This window comes from Styela clava, chromosome 7, assembly GCF_964204865.1.
Source record: "Styela clava chromosome 7, kaStyClav1.hap1.2, whole genome shotgun sequence".
Taxonomy (NCBI): domain Eukaryota; kingdom Metazoa; phylum Chordata; class Ascidiacea; order Stolidobranchia; family Styelidae; genus Styela; species Styela clava.
The window spans coordinates 21,684,866-21,711,863 of NC_135256.1; the positions used below are offsets into that span (position 1 = coordinate 21,684,866).

A 26,998-nucleotide genomic window follows, 5' to 3' on the forward strand; every position below is an offset into this window, starting at 1 on the left:
TACTTTACATCAAGTTGCGTAAAGGGAATGAAACCAATGGGCAGAGGGTATATTCAATTGGCTAACACAGACAGTCCCCGAAACTCGTATTAATATTGAAATGAGGAAAATCGTAATGAAATTATGGCCTAACCCTAAGCCGGTACACACACTACGGGAGTACCCAATTATCAATATTCAATTGTAACTTCCATTTAATATGTTTTCATATTCTCTGAAATAAAATGAGAAACATAATACCAATTATATTTGGGAATTTGAAAAATCGAATGTCGAAGAAACAATAGGCCCAAAATGAATGTCATAACTCATAAAATAGTGAAAAAATGATCAATGGATGAATTAAACTCAAAATTAAATTCACCATTCAACCAGGTTCAATTTAGATTAAACAATGCTACCTTGAAAAAGGTCCTCGCAGATTTTTTTGTTAAAATTTGTTATTTTTTCATTAGTATTTGGCATATTTTAATTTATAGCGAAATAGACTCACTTATATTACAATGCGTAAAATAGCATAACATGAAAATGAAATATAATTTATTAATTTCAAGAAAACGATAATAATTTTGACTCCACACTACATTAGGGTGTTTCATTTGTAAGGATGCAAGTCACGAAATAAATGGACTAAAACGCATGGACTTGATGGTGGAGGAAGCCACAGATGACCAGTGACAATAGAGATAGACACTACTTGCTGCAATTTCGCACGCTGCAGTTTATTTATCGGCTGAACCGAGCATTTCAAAGGAAAATCAAGTAGAGATGAAGAAGAAGAGTTGAACTTTTGCCTTTACTCCTTAGACCAGGTTGTTTACATACTTCATATTTTTTTTGTGTAAGTGCGCTGTGGGTTTTTTGCCTGATAATTTGGCGCCACACAAACAAAATGTTTGGGAACCGCTGTGCTAAGAGCATATCTCCCAAGTGGCAAAAGTCCCCACTTGCAGGCTCCTAAATCTCCAGCCTTCCTATGATCGAAACCATATTGAAAAAAAAAAAATCAATTTAATAAAGCATTAGTTATTATAATTGCATTATATTTTATATATATGAACTCAATTTCTAATCATGGTTGAATTTTGGAAATTTAAAATCACCAACAACATGACGTAATAAACATACCCAATTCATTCAGACTCTGAGCAGCTTTTGTGATTTCTCGAATTCCACCTTGTAACTGAGCTTGCAATCGTTTCGATAAATATAATATTCTGATTATTCTTCGAAGAAGGTCGCATGCAGCCTGAAAATAGGAAATTACAAAAAATGAAATTCCTGCAAGATTGTGAAACAAAAATATTATTGCTCTCTAGTGCTATCATGTGGATGCCTAAGATCAATATAATAATTATTAGTTAGGGCTATTTTTGCTTAATTTATGTGTGACAAGTCGAAGTTGCATTTTCATATTTTTTGCTGTGAATCATTAAAATTTTTAAAAGTCCCAAGTCAGGGAATCCCAGAATGCCAGATGGGAATCAAAATATATAACTGCAATAAAAAGGCTCGTCAAAATGTTATTATCCCTAAGTCAGGAGTTGGAGCTGTGGCAAATTTCTTAATCCAGAGAAAAAATATATATTTAAACCTGGTGTAAGAAATAGTTCTTTAATCGATTGGGGTTGGGAGTCCGATCAGTGAAACTGGATAGGATAGGATTTACATATTCATCTCGGGGGAAAGGTAAAACGATAAGACGATTTAATCATATGGCGAACCACGGCCTCTCGTCCAGTTATCAGTCCATGTCGGGGATGGGATTGGTTAGCCAGGTATTCGTTTTCGGAAGCCTGGACTTTATGGTGGAGGATGCCGTAACCGACCAGTGGTGAGGAGCCCAGCAATTCATAATTAACCCAGCCCACATAAATAACCCCACGTGGGATTCGGACCTGCGAATCCACGCAGGGTAATCAGAGGTGCAGTGGCGAGCGTATTCCTATCGCATAGCACAATGCGCCAAACCCCCGAGTCGACCGCAGAGACTGATGCAAAAAAACACAAGTTCTGATTCGAAAAGTTAATCAAGTTACATGGATTGCTTAAATGTTATGTATGGCGATTGCTACAAGATGAAATACAATTATAAGAATATTCAGAATGCTTACCTGCAATCTTCCAAGTTGCAAAGTCCTGGTACGAATTTTATTGTACGGTTCAACAACTTTACCTCTGATCCTGTAAAAATAATATTATAACAACATTATGGATAAATTCTATTTAATTAATTTGACATTATATTTTTCAAAATTCAATCCATCAATGTCTAAAGAAATTAATTGAATATTCGAGTACATTTTAAAATTTTGATATTCTGTGTTTTCTATTTTAGAAAAAAATTGAGTCCTCTTGCTGAAAATTGTAAATTTGAGCATTTTACATCTGACAGGTAAAAAAACTATAATCTACTGATCTATGAAAACAGAACTAATCTAGGAAAACAGAAAGTTAATTTTAGTTCCATCCTTGAAAACATCATTATAGAATGTACCATTTAAAAGGGTGAATTTTCTGTTTTGACCACCCTTCATCATTACTTTCGAATTATTGTTGTTAGTAAGAAGCTGACTATAAACAATTGCATATTGCATTGTCCTCCTAAAATCTTTTTCTATTTATACCTGTCAACAGCTGATTGCAAAGATAGGATCCTAGTTTGCATCATATTCAAAACTCCTTCTAAAGATTCAATACCAGTTGCTTGGGCCAAAAGATCTTCATGCCTTGTCGCAATCTTAAAAGAAAGCATTAGCTAAATTAAAAATACTATAATAATATTAATATATCAATTGCTGATTATTTCAGCCTCATCTAAACCCTGTGGGTCCCAACTATTCAAATCAGGTTGCTCTAGTCTAGAACAATCGAATGATAGCGGGTAATCAAATACTTCCAAAATACCAGACTGAAGTATTAGGAAATAGACATCTTTAACAATGAAAGCAATTATACCTAATAACGGGAAAACAATGCTTAATTTGAAAAAAGATGCAAGTGCTCTGATGCATCCCAAGCAGCATATACCGGTATTTATCAGTTTCCTAAAAACCGGTATGAAGGCTTGATCGCAGGGATGGCCAATTCGAATAAAGTATTCGAATGTATTCGAATATCTCGTCATTCGGATATCGGAATTAGCGTTCATAAGAATATCGGATATTTGTGTGACGTCACACATTTTCGAGCCGCACTCAAGACGTTTCCGTTGAATGAAAACATTCTCGATAGAAACTTGCGCGTGATTGTTTTCATCACTCATCAGCGTAACGTGTTAGTTAGGCCGTAAAGGCCTTTACGTTTGTGTTATTTTCTCTAAAACGACAATCGAATGATAGCGGGTAATCAAATACTTCCAAAATACCAGACTACAGTATTAGGAAATAGACATCTTTAACAATGAAAGCAATTATACCTAATAACGGGAAAACAATGCTTAATTTGAAAAAAGATGCAAGTGCTCTGATGCATCCCAAGCAGCATATACCGGTATTTATCAGTTTCCTAAAAACCGGTATGAAGGCTTGATCGCAGGGATGGCCAATTCGAATAAAGTATTCGAATGTATTCGAATATCTCGTCATTCGAATATCGGAATTAGCGTTCATAAGAATATCGGATATTTGTGTGACGTCACACCTTTTCGACGCCGCACTCAAGACGTTTCCGTTGAATGAAAACATTCTCGATAGAAACTTGCGCATGATTGTTTTCATCACTCATCGGCGTAACGTGTTATTTAGGCCGTAAACGCCTTTACGTTTGTGTTATTTTCTCTAAAATGAAAATTTCCCACAAATTTGTTCCACGTAACGAAGACAATTATTTTATTTTTGTACGCGCACAGTATTGTGAATCTGGTAAATACGTTCATCGGCGGCGAGTTTCTGAAGACAACGCAACTTTTTGATTGAAAAGCGGCAATTTAAAATACTGAAAATAAAACCGTAAACAATATAAGTTTTATTGAGGCCCGCGAAAATTGAAAAACGCTTTTCTAGGCAGTGAAAATCGCAGAATTTTGTGTGCCTCTGGCACACATTATATTTGGTCGGCGTTTAGAAACATATCCTCACGAATTGAGGGCGGGATTTGCCTGATTATCCATTACTTTGTCGAATATTTTCAAGTATATTTATTCAATTTTATTTTGATGAAATAAATTTCACTCCGAGATGCTACAGAAGATTTACGGATTTTTCGAACGGTTTTATCTAAAAATAATCAGAGTGGCAGCATTTCGATTGAGCGGAGACACTGTTAACAAGTCCATCTAAATATTTGCCGAATTTGCAAAATACGGATCAAAACATTATTTAACCGGGCAGTTTACCACACGTTTTTATTTTTATGACCGCGGATTGCAATGGTATATAAGCAGGGTTGCCATACCGTGCTTATTTTTAAGATTTGTGCTTATTTTCTAGCCCGCGTCTTATAAAGTAACGATGTGCTTATTTCTAAGAAAAGTGCTTATTTTTGAGTCGCGTGCTTATGATCTTAGAAACGTGGATGACCAGTACTTGTTCTGCGTACAAAGCCTGCGTGGAAACGAGAGACGAACTTTTTCTGTCAACGGTGGGGTTTGCGGTATTTCCAGGCAAACTGTGACACACACAATAGTTGCTAATAGTTTTTAGGAATACTGTTTTTAGGGACAAACTGCAATTTAGAGTAAGCGTAACCATGAGTTCTGTTTCGAACATGAAAAGAAATTTTCTATTAACTACTGCTATTGCGACATCGAGAAAGGTGGAAAACAGTAATCGGTGCCAACAATACTACCATAAAAACACAAGAAGCATTGCGGGAAATCAAAGCATGAGGACTTTAGATTAGAGGTCGGCCACCTGCGGGCCATATCCGGCAAACGGAGTAAAATAATCCGGCCCACAGTGCTTCACTTAAACCTACGGATCGTTATTATGTTATTCTTGTTCTTCATTAATAATTCGTTTTCCAATCTTCATGAAAAAAATCGCTTTTGATTTCAATTACTTAACCAAAATGAAATTTTCTTTGCGAAGAACTAGGATTAGTGATAGACATTTAGAAATTTTTGATTTTATCTAGTGTGTCACCTAGTGTCGCATTAAATGTTAATTGGAAATATTTTGTATAATAAAGACGACTTGAGTCCACGAGTTGTCGCAGTGTTTGCTCGCTATTAAAGTATGAAATTTGAATTTCTAATCTGTAGCCTATAAATAATGTGGTTCATCAGCCACCCGTTCAGTTTTTAACTTTCTTGAAAAAATATGTGCGGCCCGCCAAGATTTGTAACACTTGGTTTTGGCCCGGGGCGACAAAAGTTGCCGACCCTCGTGTCGTGTCGTTTGTCGACGCAACCGCAGGTTAAATTGAAGAAAATTAAATTAATAATGAAGCAAGACATTTTAAATATGCCCGTAACGGTCACGAATTCATCACTTTGCACAACAGAAAAATATATTGTTATATTATTTGTTGTAAAAGTCGACTCTTTTAACAGGTGGCATAATCGCGGCGATGAATACGTATTTTCAATTTACTGCTAAACTTTATATTTATAATCATTGTATGAAATGAATTATACTCTACACTTAACAGGATTTTATATCATTATTTAAGATTTTTCTAACGACGATAACGAGTTGGCAAGATTGCAAAAATACGTATTAAAATTAAATACATCAGGCAGTTTATCTCGTACTTTTAGGTCACAGTTCGCCGTGGACCGAATAGTAATGTGTTTTTTTTGACGTAAGAAGAAGCAACCGCGAGTTACGTTGGACACATTAAATTAATATATAAAGATATTTTAGAAACTCGTAGTTGTCATGGATTGAATATTTTACGTAACAGGATGATCATTATATGCTGAAAAGACGGCTCTTTTAACGAGCGCGGAATCGCGGTGGGTGTTACCAAAGTCACTATGGGTGTTACAGGCGGCAATGGGAATTTCCGATTTCGAAAATCCTTGCTGCGCGGCTGGCAGTGGTGGTCATTTATCCTCTACTAATTTATTTCTAATTTCAAACACAACAATATGTTACACATAATAACAATATGGTTCACATAAATTAATATACAAATATAGTGGTAGGTAGTAGAATACTCTATGCTTAAATATTAGAATTTTTAAAGGCATAATGAATTTTCGATTGTTGTTGCTTGTTTCAGTTGCCTGTATTGCCAATAAATTTTATTACTCTCAGAAAATATACACAATTATCTGAATACAAGTAGTATTTTTGTCAACAGACTTGACTATTATCATAATATCATGGTACCAATGATAGGAAGCGTCAGACAACTCCTTGGCTATCTTTTCATATGGTCATTTGTACAAAGTGAATAATCTTAATAAACTGACTGTGTCACAAGTTGCTATTATTTTTTACTGATAGCTATAAACTATCAAAGATATTGTGTACATATATTGTTGGTTTGTGGCTTTATTCTGATATTTTTATTGAAGCTTATTTCCTAATTTACTGGGTTTTAATAAACTAAACAAAAATGTGTTATTTTCGATTTTAGAATGTATTCGGAATTCCAGATTCGAAAACATTATTTTAGAATGTATTCGGAATAGTTTAGTATTCGGAAATGGCCATCCCTGGTTGATCGGACATCAAATATATGAAATTCACACCTGTGATTGTAGCTCTTTGTCAAGGATACTTATTCCATCCACGAGTTGAGCAAGACGTTGAGATATAGCAGCACTTTGGATCACTTCAGTTGTGTATGATTGCACATCAAAATTGTCATCCAGGAATGGATTTAATATACCTTGAAAATTACCGTATGATATATCAATATTTAATTAGATAGAGCTATTTTCAAGAAATCCCACAAAACCTATTATTGTTAACAAATTCGAGACACATTTGAGACATTTTTAACTAAGCAAAAGCGAGAAAAAGAGGGTTACCAGGATTAACATGTAACATGAGAGATCATTGCATACCAAATAACTTGAAAAATTAAAAATACTTAAAAAACAGAGCCCATAAATCTCTCAATTATTTTTACAAAAATGAAGATATTTTATTTAGCACTTGTGTATGATCCAAAGTTTTAGTTATCTAGGGCGCTTTGCACAGAAAATAAATTAGGATAGTATTTACATATTAATCCAGAGGGAGAGGAAACCTATAAGATGGCTTGATCATATGAAAACCATGGTCTCTCATCCGGTTAAAAGCCGATGTCAGGTATGGGATGAGTAAGCCAGATATTTGTTTCCAGATGCATGGACTTGATGGCGGAGGAAGCCGTAACCAACCAGTGATTAAGTGAACCACCTTACGGCGGCAAGGAGTCCAGCAATCCTCTTGCACATAATCATCTCACATTGGATTAAAACTTGTTTCATGTTTCAAATAACATGGGTTCTGTTTTTTGGGCCGCTCTGTATAACTTGTTCCGAAGGAATAGCAAATATTGGCAGAAAATATAATTTGGGACATCAATACTCTTAATAATAAACATCTTTTCAAAACAGCATCAATTTCAAATTTTCTGTTTCCCTATATTGTACTTACCATCAGACCTGAACTTGTTCACAACATCTTCGCTGTTTGGATTTCCATCCATTCTGTTGTATTGAGAATCTAATTCATTGATTCAAAATTTTGCTTCAAATGCCAAGATAAATATTTTTTAGCAGCAGTTGCAGTTATACAAATAGATTAACATACTTTCTATATATCTGGGAATATATCTACAAAACAAATAAAAACTATTATTCTATGTATAATAATATATGAAATTATGAAACAATTATCAGTTCAATTTACAGAGATAAAATAAAGTAGAAAATCACCTTCACAATGAATTTGACAAGAACATCACATTAAAATATACAGTACTGTACTAATATTAGTATAAACAGTGCAGAGAATAATATAATCAAGGACAAAATATTGGAATAAAAAGTTGATGAAACAGGCAATAGTATTAATCTTGCGATGACAGGTTTGTAAATTTGTACCAAATAGAATATATCTGGAAATTCCAAATTTATTGTGATGGTTCTACCGTGCCTTTTCCTGAACAGAGATGTCGACAAGCCTGTAGACAGGGGGAACTAATAAAGTTCAAAATGGCAAATACTATCAAAATGAGAAGATGATGAGGTTAAATCATTTAGTCAAGTCCTCATATAGGCTATGCCAGAGGTTCCTTAAACGGTGTGCCGAGTTGCTAATTGCACCGCGAAAATTAACAAAATTGTGGTATGTTCCATATTGTGTTTAGCATGAATGTTTTATTGTTTCTTATTGTAAATGCTGTGTCTATTATTCAATAAATTCATTTCTGGAATGAAGTGCCTGCCACTGTTGCTATGTAACAATAGAGGTGGACAGTACTTGCTGCAATTTCGCGAGATGCAGTTTATTTATCTGCTGAACCGAGTTCAGCGAACATGTGTGATTTTTTTTAGCATTTCAAACGAAAATCAGGCAGAGATGAGGAAGAAGAGTTGACATTAACGATCACATAATTGAATTTTTATTCAAAAGCACCTTTTTCCAGGTAATTGCACCATGAGTTTATTTCCCTGATAATTTGGTGCCGCACAAACAAAAAGTTTGAGAACCGCTGGGCTATGCACTTTTCTGTCATTTTGCACAGACAAAAGTCACCATCAAACATATTATAATAATACTGTGAATAATTATATTTCACTATTTATTTGAATTCGTACCAGTGAGGGCTAAAATTAAATATCGAATTTGCAAATAAGCAGATATTTCATCGGTAAAACAGAAAAACCACAGACTGCCATGAATGTTCATTACAGTGTGAGTCTAATGCAAATGAAATATTATGAAAGATATCGACAGTTGGAATAATTTTATATAATTTTCAATTGAACATACATATAACGTGATTTTATACTATGAACATAAAAAGACTGATTCAAGTGTTGTTTTTTTAAATTGTATTTTTGTCGTATAAAATGTTTTTTCCAGGAATTGGTATTACATTCAAAATTTATGACAGTTATTTGATAAGAGTGATAATTATTGCTTAAATGTGACTTCATTAGGCCAGTGTTACCCACACAGATAACTGTCTATCAATATAAGCCAACACCTAAAGAAAACACCATTTGTCAAATGTTTTTTAAATCTGACCTGCCAAGAATGGTAAAGAAATGAAGCACAGCCTGAATCAAGTTTCAACTATCACACACAATCGATACTAGTTTTTGACAAGGAATTTACATTGAATGATTCTAACAATACTCTCCCACTCCCATATAATACTGAAGTGTCTCAAGAAAACCCAATATGTACAAATTATCAATCATCAGCTTTACAATCGCGACAGTATAAAACACACAATATAGTTGATATAAATATGCTATAAAGACATAGGGTAAGAACAAACCTTATACAGGTTGCAAATAACTGTACCTGGAATAAAACATTTGATAGTTCAAGCTTAAGCACCATTACTAGCAACACAAGAGACTTGTGGAGAGCATGTTGCAAAGATGACAATGATAAAATAAAGTATAAAAAAAATAATAGGTAAATTATAAAAATCTGGATTTCGGTACGGAATACACGGATATTTTGAAAGAAGGCACATATTGGGTAAATAAATATACAAAGGCATCAGGAAACTATATATATTTTAAGGCAATATAGTTTACAAATACACTTTCAGTGTTCAAGTCATACAAAAATAATCCCAATTTTATTCCATACTGTGAGTACAAAAAGTAATTTTGCTAGCTCAGGTTATAACTACAGATGTCTTTGTCACAATAGTTTGGCTGTTATGTTAGAATTCTTCAATTTAAAATATTCTGAATGAATCCAGTTATTTATCAATTTTACAGGAACGATAATGACTTCACAAAAAAAATTGAATATTGAAAAATTTGAATATCCTTGTTTACACATGGTTAGTGAATGATTCACAACAAATAGAATTCTATTGGCTATCAGAATGTATATTTTCAATTCCAATGTAAATAGTTTTGCTTGAAACGAAGTTCGAATTTAAACAATTTGGGAGAACGAAAACAAATGAAATTGCTATTTGCAAAAATAAAATCATAACATACAATACTGTCCATACCACACATATACCAGATTTTATAAAATCAAATTTTCCTTCATGATTTCTCTGCATAACAACCAATCAAATTAAAATACTTATTTGATAGTTATGAATATAAGTAAATTCTGCAATCTCCCTGAAATCTTATTCAAACTCGGTATAATTTTAATAAAAAACAAAAATATAGTAACAATTTAGACGCAGCTTGTAAACTTCAAAAACCTTGTTCTTTTTCATTTTCCAGGTAGATAAGCTGCTCCAGCTGAAATGGTAAAAGTTAACAATTAGAAAATATTGAATAGAAAAACTTTTGTAGCGATCTATCAAACAAGAAGCATTATTACATATCTTAATAAAATGTGCTTATAATAATGATTAATGAATAATATGATGATTAATGATTAATGATTAATAATAATTAATATACCTAATACTAAGTCTGCTTTTCTACACAGAAAAATATATTTTACAAAAACTTGATGCTATACGTCAACATTTGTAAACCTTTTGTTCTGAGCCAACATGTGCAATAAGTTATTCACGGCTAGTTTACTGTGCCAAGACATTTTACTTTTACAGTCAGTTATACTGCAATATCCGACTGTGATTATGGTTTGTGTCAATTATAACATCATAATAATATAATCGTTGTGGCTTCATTGATGAAACAATAAATTTAGCAAACATTTTATGACTTTTCATACCAGATCTTCATAATATGACCAAACTTTGAATTAATTTTTACTTTTTAAATTACCGGTAAGTATTTACGTAGCAAATGAAACATCTATAAAACTGCTTTTACATATAGGTGTTTATGGTCAGTCCTAGAGTTCAGTTGGCCACCGTATAGTGTAATGTTTCAGGTTCATAGAACTTTCCCTGTTGCATGAAACAAGATTGGTTACAAATAAAAATTGAATTTGTGAACTATAGGAATACCTTGAAACACAAATTGTCATCATTTACTATTTTGTTCAATTTTGTCATGACGGACTTGTAATCCGCAGCTACAGGCAACACATGATTCGACCAAACACTTCGCAAATAAGAATAAGCTTCATCAAACACCCCTTCACCCATTGAATAAATGCAAGATTCCTTTATGTTGTTGATTTGTGTATCCCTTACATTTTTCACCAATGCTGAAGGCGGTTCTAAAAAGATAAGGAAAGCATACTTTAAATGAAGGAAATTACAAATTTGTGTTGTTCGACTCGTATGAAGAATATTTGAAGTTTAATGTGTTTACATTTCAACAAGGTAAATAATAGAAATTGTAAAAAGATTATATTGACTGAGACTCACTGAGTTTATATGAGATAAATTGAACCACCTAAGGGAATAAATTGCACATTCATCTTAATTTATAATAGTAAATATTCATTTATATTATAGTTTCTAACTTGACTGATTAACAAACGTCAAATTCCAGGCCAGTACCAATTAAACGTAATTGCATACTTGGGAAGTCAATGAATAATTGTTTAATCTAATTTTCCTATTTTTTATTTAAAATTTTATTAAACTCAAAATCTTTATCATTAGTTATGTAATTATTGGATAAATTTGAAATATTTACTCATGAATGACGGTTAAATTTGTGAATAATTTCTACATGTACAGCACTCAACAGTCAACACATAAGATTGTAGATTAGTAATAATGCAGATTCTAAAGAATCCATGAAAAAAAAGTAAAACAGTAATGAATACCAATACTTATTAATAATAAGTGGTGAAAATACAGCAAGGTAAATGCAGAGCAAGAGAACTTAATTGGAATGTTTAAAAAGAATAAGTGGAGCACTTCAAATTATATTGACAGCAAACAGATAAATCCAGAATATACTTGAAACAGAAAGTGAATCAACATGAGAAAAGAAATATAAGTTTAGCAAAGTTAACAGCGAGTTATGATTGAAAGATTTTCCCATAAGAACATAGATGAAAATAAAACCCACCTTTTGCATTATCTAACTTTGATGTAAGCTGATCACTGCCATTTATTTTAGGTTTTGATAGAGTTTTCGATTTTGCATGAGGGACCGTTGTCACTGATCCTGCCATATCCAAAGCATCTTCCATGCATTCCAACATCTCTTTATATTCTGTGTCACTCAGATGAACATGATCGTCAGGAAGTTCAAGATCACTCTTAAAGTAATATTTGTAAATATTCATATAAAATATATTTACCTAGTTTATAATATAATATATATATTTCTATGAAAACTGATGAACAACACTAACCAGGGTTGTTCAATCTAATTTGATATAATGAAAATTAATAATCCCTCACATTGGACAATACAAAATTTGATTCAGCATCTGTTGGTATTCTAGTAATATGTCAAAATAATGGTTTTGGTGCAATAAAAGCAACATTCAAAAACAGCAACAATTTTTTCTGATTCTTGATCAAATTTTTAAGTTCTTAAAAACACTACTTAGAGAATATTGAAAGACTTATCGATCGGAAGTTAGGGGATCCCCCAAAACAGCGCTCTTACTCCATAGTGACACCTTGTGTTCCATCACTAATTAATTAATAACGCGCTAATTATACGACATAATTCATCCAAAATCAATAGGCTTCTGGTAAGACATATAATGAATGCACATATGCAAAATCTGGAGCAGATTCAATCTCGCTTTCGTGAGATATCGCGTGCATCTAACAGACAAACAAACAGACATTCAGACAAATACCTATCAACATACTTACCGATTAAAATCGATAAGTAATAACCGTATAATTGTTACCTCAAAATCTTGATCAGATTCAAAATCTTCCTGGAGTGAGTAATAAGTTTCAGCTAGCAGAGCATCCTCTGGAATATAACCATCCTTGATCAAAGATGCTGCTAACTCGGCAGTAGATTCACCATCAAATGGTAATTCTTCACTAGTGCTAGTTAAAGTCTGATTGTTACCTTCAGATACTCTTAACTCATCTATGCCACCTCTTGGCATTGTTGAAGACTTATTTACATTCATAGAGGAGTTTTTAGAAGGACTGAAAGTCTTGCTTTTTATTTTAGATGAAAATTTTTTCGGATTATTAAATTTACCCCCTACAACTAGTGTCCCAGTATCTTCATTATCATCCTTCGTAGTTTGGCTTTTTGAAGTTGCTGCATGAAATACACCATTATTCGGAGAAGAGTCACCTTCAGACAATGTGTGCAAATTGTCAGGTTCTTTCCGATTTTGCATAGCTGCTTCTACCGAAGTGTGATGAAAATTTTTAGTCAACGATTCTTTATGTCTTCTTTCGTTTTCCCTGAAATTTCTTGTCGCCAACTCTTGATGCTTACGAAATTGTTCATCTGCGGCTTTTTGCTTTTTTAAACGCATTCGTTCTTTTGGTGTAAGATTGGATTTTGAAGATGTAAAAATATTATAACCAAGTATTTCTTTTGCTGTTTGACGTTGAGAAGCATCCCTAGCTAACATTTTACACAAGATGATATTAAGCGCTTGGGAATATGCTTTTGACAATTCTGGTGTGTCACCTTGGACAATTTTGTACATTACTGACATCAGACTTTTTCCTTCAAAGGCATGTTTTAGGCAACACATTTCATATAAAACACATCCGAGGGACCAAATATCACATTTTTCATCGTAATGCTCGTGTTTCAGAACTTCTGGACTCATATAATAAGGAGTTCCAACAAAAGTGCTTGCCATGTCTGAAGTTCCCATAAGAATGCGAGATATTCCAAAGTCTCCTACTTTGACTTTATTGCCTTTAAGAAATATATTCTTAGTTTTGAGATCCCGATGTAATATTCTTCTACCATGCATGTACTCTAATGCTTGAAGAAGTTGCTTCAGCCATTTGACAACTTGTTCCTCACTTATCGTAGATTGCTGTTTTCGACATTCTTGCAACCTCACATCCAAATCCCCACCTTCGCAAAATTCAGTAACAATACAAAAAAACTGACCATCTAAAAAACTTTCATGAAACTGGACAATACTTCGATGCTGCAAACGAGACAATAGTTTAGCTTCATGCATTGCGTCCACAGTCTCTCCTGGGTCTATAGTTCCAACACATATTTGTTTTAACACTTTTTTATTATCATCTCCTGGTGCTTCATTGTCAAAAATCAAGTAAGCAGTCCCGAAATTTCCTGCACCCAATTTTTTATCCAAAACATATCGATTCCTAAAAACTATTTTTTCTTGTTTTGCATCACTAAAATTACTTGGGAGTTGGTTTGGAAGTGGCATGTTGGGTTGGATTTAAGAACGACTCAATAAAACATGACTTCTCCCGGAATTCTGCAATGATCTTGCTGCAGTTATCAAATTAGTAATATTTTAAATATTGCATCTCAATTACAAAAAAATCCTGTATATGATAATGTACATAATAAGATTAAATTTGTCCATATGTAATGATACAAGGGTCATAAAAAAAATGCTAATAATATGGGGAAAGATACCTCATTTTAATGAGGCACTATACAGAACTTTAGCATTAGAGATTGAAATTCTGGCAATCCTGTAATCAGAATATTGAAAGAAAATCAAACAAAAAAACTAATTGACTGGTTGGGGGACATGACTCAATAATACCGAAAATCAAATTTGTAATGAAAACAGATTAGATTGTTCATTGAATTAGTTCGCAGCCTTGTTAGTTTGTATATTACAGTACCCAGCCTGCCTGCAGATAACCACAGGCCATAATTTATTATGGCATATTGGATTGCTGAAATGACATTCTCTAGCAGTTCTATCCTCAAACTATCTGAGCCTAGGATCCTATCGCCTAGGAGCCTGGTATAGTTTAGTACCACATGCACTTCTAGTTGGCCTGGCTCATCAATTTTTGCATATGTCAATCCTAACCAATCCCCACCTGACTACGTCACCGAAAAAGTACGTCATTTCGACATCACAGTGGCGTAATAGGCCCACCAAAGTATGTGAATGGTTGTCCCAAAACGCGCAGACGATCACCCGAAATCGAGTAAGCGATTTTTCTCGTCACAACGATCACGATAGGAGAGAGATCGCCGGCTTTAACGAGTTCGCTATCGGCGGCGCAGATGCCATTTCGGGTGATCGTAATTATAATTTGGCAAACCCTATGACGTGTTGGTGATGTCGTAGTGACGTAATTTTTGGATGGCATAGTCAGGTGTGGGTTAGGAATAACATATGCAAAATTCTGCAAAAGTTATGCTACGCCCACTGGAAGTACTTGTGGTACTAAACTATACTAGACCATAATTTAATTTGCGTTCAAGTTTGTGAAATGTATGCTAGATTCATGTAATTCGGTGTCCATTCAGCTATTGGAAATACGTTTTTCCATTATTAGCAGTTATACCATATATCAGTAACTATAATTATTATGTATTATCAATTTATTCATTATTAGCATTTACAGATTTAGGTGATATGAAAAACAGAAATTTTAAAGAATTAGACAAATACCAGAAAAAATACCTATCATGTCTCAGGTACGGTAGTCTATTCTCTGTCTATGTAATCTACTTGTACAAATTATTTCCAATACTGATACTAAACAGTCTAAACGTAGATGCTGAGATGGGAAAAGTGGGTTTTACAACATACCTAATCGATTTATTAATTATATACTGTACGGTAGTCCATATGAATATGATCATTTATAAGCAGTTAATTTCTTTTTTCATTAGATAGATAGATAGATAGTTTATTTCGAAAACTCCATAACAAACCTAAATTTAAAATGGAGAATTCTGGAGGGCAAGCAAAACCTACAAAAAAGTTTAAAACATGAAGTATCTCATGTGCCTGCCCACCAGCACGCACACAAAAACACAAGCCCAATTAAATGAGGCTTGGGCTAAACTTAAAAAACATAATACACGATAGTAATAAACTTTCGGGCTGTTGTACTACTCTCACATATATAGTTGAATACTCAGTATTCAAGCGGAATTTCTAGAAATAGCAGTATATCATACTCTTTGTCACAAAATAAAATATCTGAATCAATCCCTGTTGTATTCATCTTTCGATTCTGTTATGATGTCCGTATGTTGCCTTTATGCTGTCATGTAATTTCATATTTCGGCCTTTACTTGTTGATATTCCTTAAGTGCTGGTTCATTGTTGTCAATCTAATCTTTCTGCGCGTTCAAAAATGCGACCGTACTCGACGACTGCCAAACACAAACTTTAAATCCAATCTTTTATCCATAAACTTTATCTTTGTAGGCTATGTACCGTATCTCATCATCCTATTTTTACATTTAAAAACGGCCCTCATGCAGTCATGTCACTATGCATTCTGACTAGTTCATCATACTTGATTGAATTTCTATATTCCCATATCTGCATATGGTACATTTTGCACAAAATACTATAATTAACTCAACTTCAGAATTGATATCATTTGCTATTATTTGATCAGGGGTATATGCTGGAACACCACACCATTCCCAAAAATCTCTCACCAATGTAGACATGTGCATGAATAGAATAAATGAATGCAATCTTCTTCTATATTATTACTGCAAAACACACAATAACCTGGCTCATCTTCGAACCAATGTTGATACTGTAATGCAGCGCAATATACGATTTTCAAGAACAACAGTACGTCCCGAGTCCCAACACTAGTGGGAGTCATTAAGCATAGTTTACTGAATATAGACTAGCAGTGGTTCCCAACCTTTCTACCCTGGCGGACCGGTAAAATTAAATTAAATGTACTCGCGGACCGGCAAATAATTGAAAAGACCGGTACAGAAAAGAATAACATATATTTGGTAATATAATGCAATGTCGGGCACTCAGTATGCTTTTAGATAAAAAAAAGGCACACTTAAAAATATCATATAATGTGCCGGCCAAAAATTGAAATGGGTAAAACATGAATATATTTGCGTAATGAAATGCAGCGCTGGGCACCCATTATGAATGTAAGAAAGGCACACATACAACATCTCACATGAAAAACATGTAAATCAAAACAAATCAAACAAATTGAATTTACATCACAATGACAAAGTCGTCGGTGACTTGGCACCAGGCTCAAAATCCAACTGTGCCTGCTCAAAATACTGGAAAAGATCTCAGCGGCCCGTGCTTTTTTGCGCGTCTTGTGACCACCTGCAGGGTCGGAACAAGTGGGCCTACATATCTTACTGGAATATTATACTTTTTAACTGTTTTCGGGTTTAAACAAAGAAATATGCATAACGTTTTATATGGATGGTAATGTTAATTAGGAAAAGCATGCTGAACAGAAAAAGTACGCGTGCCGATTTTTAGGTTTCTGAATCTTGCGAGATTTGATGCCGCGCATTCGCGATGAATCGAAGCCGAAAAAGCGAAAAGTGTGATTACTCTGCGCCAAGATGTCGTGAAATAAGTCGCCAATATGACGGCGGAAGAGAAATTGCGTAATAAACTAACGTAAACTCGTCTTCGGTAAAGCGATTGAGACGGCATAAAAACAACGAAATTTCTCGCGGACCGGCAAAAAAGCTTTGCGGACCGGCACCGGTCCGCGGACCGGCGGTTGGGAACCACTGGACTAGAGCAGGGGTTCTCAAACTTTTGGTGTTGCGGAGCCTTCGAAGTGGTTGACTATTATTCACGGAGCCCCAAAATAAATTTTAAAATTGTTACTTTCCGATTAATATTACTGAGTAAGTTAAAAGTACTTTACTTCGGTGACCGTACATTTGAACCCATGTACATTTGAACCCATGCGTATATCCACGGGTTCAATCTATATGAGGGTGATAAAACCCATGGGTTAGGGTTAGTATGGGTTTAACTATCCGTGAAACAAAAAAAATTCCATAGGTGCAATAGCATACAGGTGAAATTGTCATGGGTTCAAATGTACGTGGGTTCAAATGTAATGGAACCATTCACGGAGCCCCAAAATAAATTCTAAAATTGTTACTTTCCGATTAATATTACTGAGTAAGTTAAAAGTACTTTACTTCATTTAATTGCTAAACCTTTTTTAATAGGGTTAATACAAGTCATAAATAAATCTAAATTTTAAAGATAAATTATACCTATTATGGCTGTAAATTTGACACTTAACAAACATATTAATAAATTAGGGGTCGAATCTTTTCCCTTCTGATGTTTTTGGAAGACTTAAAAGATCGCTAATAACGTTCGCGATTGCATTTTGCTACAACCGCCGATTGTTTTCGTCAGAGTGACGTGCTTTTCAAACCCCAAACATCCTAATGTCTGTGTTTATTCTCCCTCCCTAAATCTAAATTTCCTTCGGCATATATATGTATTGTTCCACAATGACGACAATAATTGCTTTTTTGTTCTCGTGGGGAATTATGAGTTCAATGTGAAAAACATGTTATTTAAAAATAGGTAAATCCGCAACTCAAATTTCTTGATTGAAAAGCGGAATTATGAAATATATATTGAAACTAAAACTTAAAACGAAAGATACCACTATGAGTTTTGTTTCTGCAGATTCGTGACAGATTAAAAACGCTTTTTTAGTCGTTGTAATCACAAAATTTGGTGTTATGTTAGGTTTTCTTTGGTTATCCATCGTAGTAACTAAAATCGAAACACAGTCAATTGTGCGCGTGATGTGATGTAGCTACCTGCAATAAAATAAATTTCAATCTTCGTATTTTGCCCAGACCTTGTGATTTTTTAAACGGCGATATCTTGCAAAGAATCGGAGTGGCGGACTTGCGATGGGGCGGAGTTAGTGTTGAAAAAATGGCTCAAATTTGTCGAATTCGCTATAATCTGCCGCTCTATCTGTCATGATTACGATTTAATCAGGCCGGGCACAAATATCTTATCAAACTACTGGCACCAGTAGTAGGTATGTTCTTTTGTGGACAATATATATATATGACTTTGCTTCTAATATCTTATGATAACAGCGTCGTTCAGGATAAACGGTAGTCCAGAAGAACCTCGTTCAGGATAAACGGTAGTCCAGAAGAACCTCGTTCACTTAACTTCGTTTCATTGTTTCTCATTTCATGTCCGCGGATTGTCGTGGTAATTTGAGAAGTAATTTTTATTGTCGTGAGTCGGCACAACTGCAGGTTACATTGAACCCAATTAAACCAATAAACAAGTCATTTCAAAATGCCCGCATCGGTCATGGGTTGCACAATTGTAAATTGTACTCATTGAGTTTTAACGCCGACCTGGTGATTTTTGAAACGGCGATATCTCGCATAATAATAATCTCGAGTGCGAAAGAACAAATCATATTTGACAAATCCCTAAAATACGATTTCATTTTATTTATAGTTGACAGTGTATCACGTATTTTATGGTATTTTAGAATAGTAAACTTTTATTTCAGTAATCTCGAATCAAACGTGAGTAACGATGAGTACCATTGAATTATTATGATAAGACATTTTAAATGCTCGCATCATTCATGGATTGAATATTTTACGCAGCAGAAATCTCGTTATCCGCTGAAAATTTTTTTTAGTCTAGAAGAGTGTTCCGCGGAAATTTCCGACTTCAATATTGAACCCCCCTCCCTCTTAAAAATCCTGGCTGCGCTCCTGCTTATAAATAATTTTTGAATTCCGCCTCTATGCCATATTTCGTGGCTATATTGAACAATTACAAAATTAGCCAAGTCAGTATTTTGAAAAGTAATCGAATAGCTCGCGGAGCCCCTGGGTTTCTCTCGCGGAGCCCTGGGGCTCCGTACGGAGCACTTTGAGAACCTATGGACTAGAGGACTTGCACGGGTCACGTGACTTTGTTACTGGACGGCAATAAAACAAAAACGTCCATTTGGCTGCTGTCAGTTGCAAGTCGGATTATACGTTTCCGTTTTGTTTGGCTGTTGAAAATGGTTCTTTCGTATTGTTCCGTTGGCTGTACGTATAGTATAGACAACGAAATGGATCTTCAGTTATATTCCACTGATTTCAAAAGATCCGGAACGTCGCGCAATGTGGATATCATCTATTGGCAGGACTGCTTGGTGTCAAGTCCAGAAGCCATCTTACATGTGTTTCACTGTTTGCGGACAGCACTTCGTTGATGGTGAGTGATAATGTGGTGATAGTGTGCCGTTATCAATTTCTTTAAATATTCACAAGCTCCCTCATGTCATTGGAAAGCAGATGACAAACTACTGTTATTAGTAGTTTCTGTTATTCTTACTGTTATTAGCATTCCGTTCCGACCGTCGTCGGGTGCGGACGTGTCAGCTTGAAAAGACTAGTGAATGCCACGCGTTGTATATTTCGGTATCTGTAATCTGTATCGCGCAATATCAACATGAGCAAAGCCCATCTACTAAAATTAAAGAAGTTTATGGATAAAAGATTGGATTTAAAGTTAAATGGTGGACGATCCTTTTATGAATCTAGTCGTGTATGATGAAACAGAGCATAGAAAAGATGGGATCACTGCACGTGTTGGAATGGCTGAATGGTGGTCGTTCGTGGAAATTCGATATTAATGTTGGAAGCATTGGAACGGATACAATGATTTTAAAGTGAACTAACCGAAAACGACAAAAGAACCCAATACCCCAATTCATGATTTGTGCATAGACTGCTATGGAACATTCAATCCATTTACCAAGCTTGTTTTTTAGTAAAGAAAAATTGTCACTGTGTTATTTTTGCAATATAATTGAAGTAGGCCCACAACATCATCATTTTTTTGTCAGCGAGTGTTCTTTAATCCATATATCTGTATAGGAAAAGCACATACACGTCTCACATTTTAATTTGAATTTATAAGATATTGCCCGATGTCACATCGTGTTTTTGTTTTATTGTGTTTTGCCTGTTTTGGGGGGACGGGCACGTACTTGTACGTATTTAACTTTTTTATTAAGTTATGCCCGTCCTCCAGGTCCTCTGTATTTTGTTTGTCCCTTTGTTATTGTTTTGTGTTTTGTTTGTATCAGAGTGACCGAATAAAATTGATTGATTGATTGATAGTAAGCCTACTTGCAGTTGCAGACTTGACTTGTGTAAGACAGTAAGGAATTAATAATCAATTGCTATAAGGTATTGTTTCACTAATTAGCAGGTAATCTATTACTCAATGTGAAAGGTTGAATAGATAACTAAAGTTTAACACCAGTGGTCATGCAACAAATAACCAGAATTCAATTGAATTCGCCATCTAGAAATACGCTCGCCACCGCATGTCTGATCACCCTGGGAGTTTCACAGGTTTCAATCCCAGAGAGGGTGCGAGAGGATTGCAGCTCTACTCCCACCGAGGGTGGTTCACATGACCGCTGATCGGTTACGACCATTCCCCACCATCCAAGTCCATGCTTCTGAAAACAAATAACTGGCTCCCCCCAGATAAATCCTATCCTAATGGTGCTTGTACAACTGATCCAAAATGTCTTTTTATTGTCATTGGTAAAAAAGATATGCTACCCGGAATCAAATTCATTTACGACTGGTGGCTGTGGTGGGATATGGACCTAAATTTCGCACTCCTTGATCGTTAGATTTTATGAAAACTCTATCTGTATTCATTATCTTACAGATATGGGTGCGACCATGGAATAGATGGATGGCAAAGTATAAGTTGCAACAAGACCACAGTGGCACAAGACCACAGCTTGCGTGACTTGATAATACATCCTCAGTATCCATTTATTGATGCTTATCGTAATGACAAAGTAACTTGTGATTACTGTGGATTGGTGGAGATAAAGTGTCCATTGTGCTTTAACGAAAGCAACTTTAAGACGACCCTGTCAAGAAAAAAAATTGTTTGGGTGGGTCTGGTAGTGAAGGTTTCAGTTTAAAGTTGGACACTGATACTACAACCAGATACAGTTGCCAATGAAACTTAGCGAGGCGTAATATTACGACTTTGTGATCTGAAAGGAAATTCCGATGGGTAGCCGGCTAGCCGCAACCTTTTGTTTAAAGAATATTATGAGATATGACTTACGAGTCTGAACTTTTATTTGAGAGGGGTGTAACCCAAGCTAATTTGCAAATGGTATTCACGGTACCAAATATATCACACACTTTACAGTAATTATAAATTATATTTGAAAAATAAAGCACATCAAAAATGTATTTTTAAAAAACAATTGGTTTTATCTGCAGATACTAGGTTGATATTGAGATTGACCATTTCAATGCTAAATTTTCTTTAGTCAAAAGGCACACTTGATTCGCAAAGATTTGTGAATGCGCACAGTACACCAATTTGTCTAATGTTTTGATTCCATAGGCAGGAGGTTGTGGATCGTTGCTGCTCAGGATGGTATATTTTTGCCTCTAAATGCATATTACGTGTTTCACATGAATCCATCGTGGTCAGATTAGACTGTTTTCAAGGTCTGAAGGCTCCAACAGACTTATTTTATGGGTACATAAGAGAATTTTCAGCGTGGCATGCATGGGTCAGTTGGAGTCACTAACCTTAAGACATCTAAGCAAGGATAAAATAACCTGGAAGTAACATTCCATAATTTAGAGTAAAAAATGTATCTGCCTCCACAGCCCTTTCAAATGGAAGATACGATGCCTCGGGGGTAATTTATATCAAATATTTTACAGTATTATGGTTCTAGTGAAAAAGAGTGTAGGCGGCTTTTTTTTTTTGAAGTGTGGTAGGTCTAGTCGAAAGACACATTAAATGTTTATGCTAACAACTGAAAATTGATATTGCAACGAATATAAGTTAACACAATTTGTTGAAATGGTCCTGCCTTTTGCCTTTCTTCAAAATCCCCTTTTTTCTAACTATTCTCTTCCCCTCGGGTGATGGCGAAAATTCAAAAATCGGTGGGACATATAAGCAGCTGATGATGGGTTATCTTCCCTTTTTTCTAAAAATAAATTTTAAACACTAATCATCATTTGACAGTGCCAAGTTTGTGTATCAGATCAGTAATAAATTACCTGCTAACTAACAAAACAATCAGACAACACCTTCTGACCATTAATGAAGATTTCTTTCAATTTAAAACGCAACTATGCCTACCAATGTGGGTAGTTTTCAGGATAGAATTTATCTGTGGTTGGGGACAGATTGCAAGATGCAACATCGTACGATCACCATTCTATGTCGGGATTAGTTAGCCAGTTATTTGTTTTAGAAGCATATACTTGATGGTGGGGGATGTCGTAATCGACCAGCGGTCGTGTGAACCACCCTCAGTGGGAGGAGAGCTGCAATCCCCTCGCACATGACTATCCCCGCATGGGATTGGAACCTGTGAAACTCCCAGGGGGATCAGAGATGGCGATGGCGAGCGTATTCTTAGATGGAGAATTCAATTGGATTCTGTTTATTTTTTGCATTAGCACTGGCGTTAAACTTTAGTTATCTATTCAAATTTTCACACTTACTGATAGATTACCTGCTAACTAGGAAAACAATACCTTATGGCAATTATGGATTAATACCTTACACGAGTCAAGTCTGCAAGTAGGCCTACGCCTAGGCGCGGCGGTGTGGCTCAACGGGCTAAGCGTTAGGAATACGCTCGCCACCGCACCTCTAATTACTCTGCGTGGGTTCGCAGGTTCGAATCCCATGCAGGTATGGTTATGTGCGAGAAGATTGCTGGACTCCTCGCCGTCGTTGGGTGGTTCACGTAACCGCTGGTCGGTTACGGCTTCCTTCACCACCAAGTCCATGCTTCTGAAAACAAACAATATAACTAATCCCATACCCGACTTGGAAAGGTAACTGGACGAGAGGCCGTGGGTCGCCATATGGATAAGCCGTCTTATCGGCTTTCCTCTTCCCCGGGATAAATATGTAAATCCTATCCTATCCTACCAATAACAATAGTTTGTCATCTGATTTCCATTGAAATGAGGGAGTTTATGAATATTTAAAAATTGGATAACGGCACATGATGACTCACCATCAACGAAGTGCTGTCCGCAAACAGTGAAACACAAGTGAGATGGCTTCTGGACTTGACACCAAGCAGTCCTGCTAATAGATGATATCCGCATTGCGCGACGTTCCGGATCTTTTGGAAACAGTGGAATATAACTGAAGATCCATTTCGTTGTCTATACTATACGTACAGCCAACGGAACAATACGAAATAGCCATTTTCAACAGCCAAACAAAACGGAAATGTATAATCCGACTTGCAACTGACAGGAGCCAAATGGACGTTTTGTTTTATTGCCGTCCAGTAACAAAGTCACGTGACCCGTGCAAGTACTCTATACCAGTGGTTCCCAAACTTTTTTGACCATCGCCCCCCTGAAGTAGTTTATACAACTTCATCGCCCCCCAGCAATACAAAAAATGCAAAGTCAGAAACGAATATATTACAGACCAAATAAGAAAACTAATCATAGTTTATAGTGTTTTTAACGAGATAGATGAGCTTGGTGTTCTTCAGAGAGTTTTTATTTTATCTAAAATTACCCCGTTTACTGGTGGAAAGGTGATTTCGTTGTTTTGATAGCAATAGTAACACGGCTGAAAACCCCTTTTTCACCATAAAATAGGTCGGAAATGAAAGAATCCAGGGTTCTACCTCCTCAAAAACCGTCGTGTACTCTTGCCTTATAGCATTTCACTTTCTAAATTCACCCCATTTCACATTAAAATAATGAAAACAAAGTTAATGTTCCCAAACTTATAATAATGATTTTCGTACATCTCATTCATTCGTACAGCCTGATGACCTGCACCAAAATACTTCGGTAAAATTCATCCCCGATTCCTCATTCTACTACGGCCTCAAGTCTGATCACCAGTCCATAATTACCCAGCCATTTGTTTTTGGATTCATGGACTCGGATGTGGAAGAAGCCGTGACCGACTATCGGCTACGGCCCAGGGGTCGGCAAATTTTATGTCGCTCGCAGGACAAAATTCAGGGTTGCTAGTCTTTTGCGGGTCGTATATATTTTTGAAAAGTTAAAAACGGAACAGCGCGCGAAAACTGCGACAATTCGTGAACTTAACTCGGTCGTCTTATTAAAAAAATATTACGATGACATTTAATGTGACACTGTCTTGTTGCTGCATCGCGCGGGATAGCTTTACGACGCCAAGATTGAAACATTTTCTAAATGGACATCACTAATTCCAGTTCTTTGCTTGTTCTTTGTAATGTTTATTTTCAAAAATAATTGTTCGCACAAATATGTACCTCCAAACATCGAAGTGAATATTTTCGCATGATTTGTGAAATTTTGATAAAGACTTTCTTTAATTAAGAAGATACATTCTTACAAAAATAAAAAAAATAAAATTTCGAATAAAATATGAATTTTATTTCCTTATTGCTTTGCAATATATTCGAATATTGACTGCGCTATTGAACCCCTGCCGTCAGCATCAACTTTTCTTCGTGTTTCCATTTGTCTAATTAAATTAAAAGCTCGTTAAACGAGTAGCTGTTCAATAGAATTTGTAGGATATAATAAAATTTAGTCCAAACGTGTTTCACGATAAATTCTGTTACGTAAAAAAATGTAATTTACTCCTCGAGCGTAGATTATAAATAAAAAAAATTCATCGTCAAAACCGCCGTTTGGAGGTTTCCTCGGGCATAGACTTCTTTGTTTACTTTGTGACATTGGCCAATCAGCAAGATGCAAAAAACGTAACAATGCCCCCTTTCGCATCCGCTCGGTCACGCTCACTCAGACAGATTTTCAGGCGTGGTCGTGAACATTACCTCATCTTCGCGTTTTTGAATTATATTCGTTAGTTGTTAGTTATTTTTCGGAAATTTAAATCAAATAGGTCAATGATTACATTGTCTTCCTATGAGTTTCAGTTTAAATACAGCAATCAAAAATTAGTGTAGAAATAGCTGTGATAGACTAGGCTAAAATTCTTTATCGGTACTTTTGAAAAACAGATTGTTGAATGGTGTGTATTAGAATGAAAGTTTGAAACAATTTTGAAATTTTACTCCGGTCGTATTTTGCCGACCACTGGAATACGCAAACTACCGTACCTTACTGCGAAGACGAGTCCAGAAATCTCTTCGCGTGTGATAATCGCCCACATGATTCAAGCCTGCGAATGCACACAGAGTACAGAATTAAGTACGCCGAACATAAAACAGGTTTTTCGAAATCGCCCCCTTAGACTTTTTGGCCCCCGTCTGTATCGTTTTCGCCCACTTTGGGAATCACTGCTCTATACTATAGTTCACTCACGGCTACGCATGAGTGATGCGTTACTACGTCATCAGTTTGCTATATTTTGAAGTTTACGGTAGAGAATTTCCGTTTGAATTTATTTGCGTATTTGGAATGGTTTTGTTGGTTAAAATAAATGAAAAGATTTACTTAGGAATTAGGACAAAGTAGGGGGTCGTGGCATCTGCCAGTCATCTCTGCGTCGGTACCATAAGTTGTCGAAGTGGATTAGGGGCAAGGTAATTATTTATTGGATAGTAGTTAAAGGTTTATACCAGTATTAGAGCAACAAAAGTAGGAATTCAATTACTCTTAGGTAGGGATGGACGATATAGCATCCCTAGAACTCGGTTTCCACCTCTTCGGCGCCGTGTGTCAATTTTTGTATTTCGGATTTATAATTTATTAACCTGGGACGAGCGTTATTCTCTAGCGACGAAATCTGTCTCGCGTGATTATACTTGTGTTTTTTCGCAAAGGGCCTGCAAACACGTTTGCAGCAGACATCAAACACCGTAATCCCAGCTTGAATATTCAGAACGCGAAGACGGCTTTATTCACCGTTCTATTATTGGTGCCGACTGCCATCATATAGGCGATTTTCCGATTGCAACAATTTTCATTTTTAGAATAGTGATACATTCTTTATTTAAAATTAAACGACTTTTCGAGCATCGACTTCCTTGTTTACTTCGTGACCTTTAATCAATCAGAAAGTGACGTAACAATGCTCCTTTTTCGCATCCGCTCAGACACTTTTCTCACTCAGACAGATTTTCAGGCGCGATCGTAAACATTACC

General features: G+C 35.5%; 2 protein-coding genes across 2 annotated transcripts in view; both read right to left on the reverse strand.

Moving 5' to 3' along the window:
• LOC120328690 (conserved oligomeric Golgi complex subunit 5-like) overlaps positions 1-7,713 on the reverse strand; it is a 38,314-nt gene extending 30,601 nt beyond the window's left edge. The window contains exons 1-5 of the mRNA XM_039395220.2: positions 7,539-7,713; positions 6,644-6,783; positions 2,628-2,740; positions 2,115-2,184; positions 1,129-1,249 (exon numbers count right to left, since the gene is read on the reverse strand). Of these exons, the coding sequence (XP_039251154.2) occupies positions 1,129-1,249; positions 2,115-2,184; positions 2,628-2,740; positions 6,644-6,783; positions 7,539-7,590 (496 nt within the window). The 5' untranslated portion in view covers positions 7,591-7,713. The remainder of the gene's footprint in view (positions 1-1,128; positions 1,250-2,114; positions 2,185-2,627; positions 2,741-6,643; positions 6,784-7,538) is intronic.
• A 3-nt stretch (positions 7,714-7,716) lies between these two features.
• Positions 7,717-14,457, reverse strand: LOC120328695 (serine/threonine-protein kinase Nek11-like). Its single transcript, XM_039395226.2, has 4 exons — positions 12,840-14,457; positions 12,038-12,230; positions 11,017-11,231; positions 7,717-10,336 (listed from the first exon to the last, which is right to left on the reverse strand). Exons 1-4 carry the CDS (start codon positions 14,316-14,318, stop codon positions 10,289-10,291), a joined length of 1,935 nt encoding a protein of 644 aa, XP_039251160.2. The 5' UTR covers positions 14,319-14,457; the 3' UTR covers positions 7,717-10,288.
• Between the last annotated feature and the right edge of the window lie 12,541 nt (positions 14,458-26,998).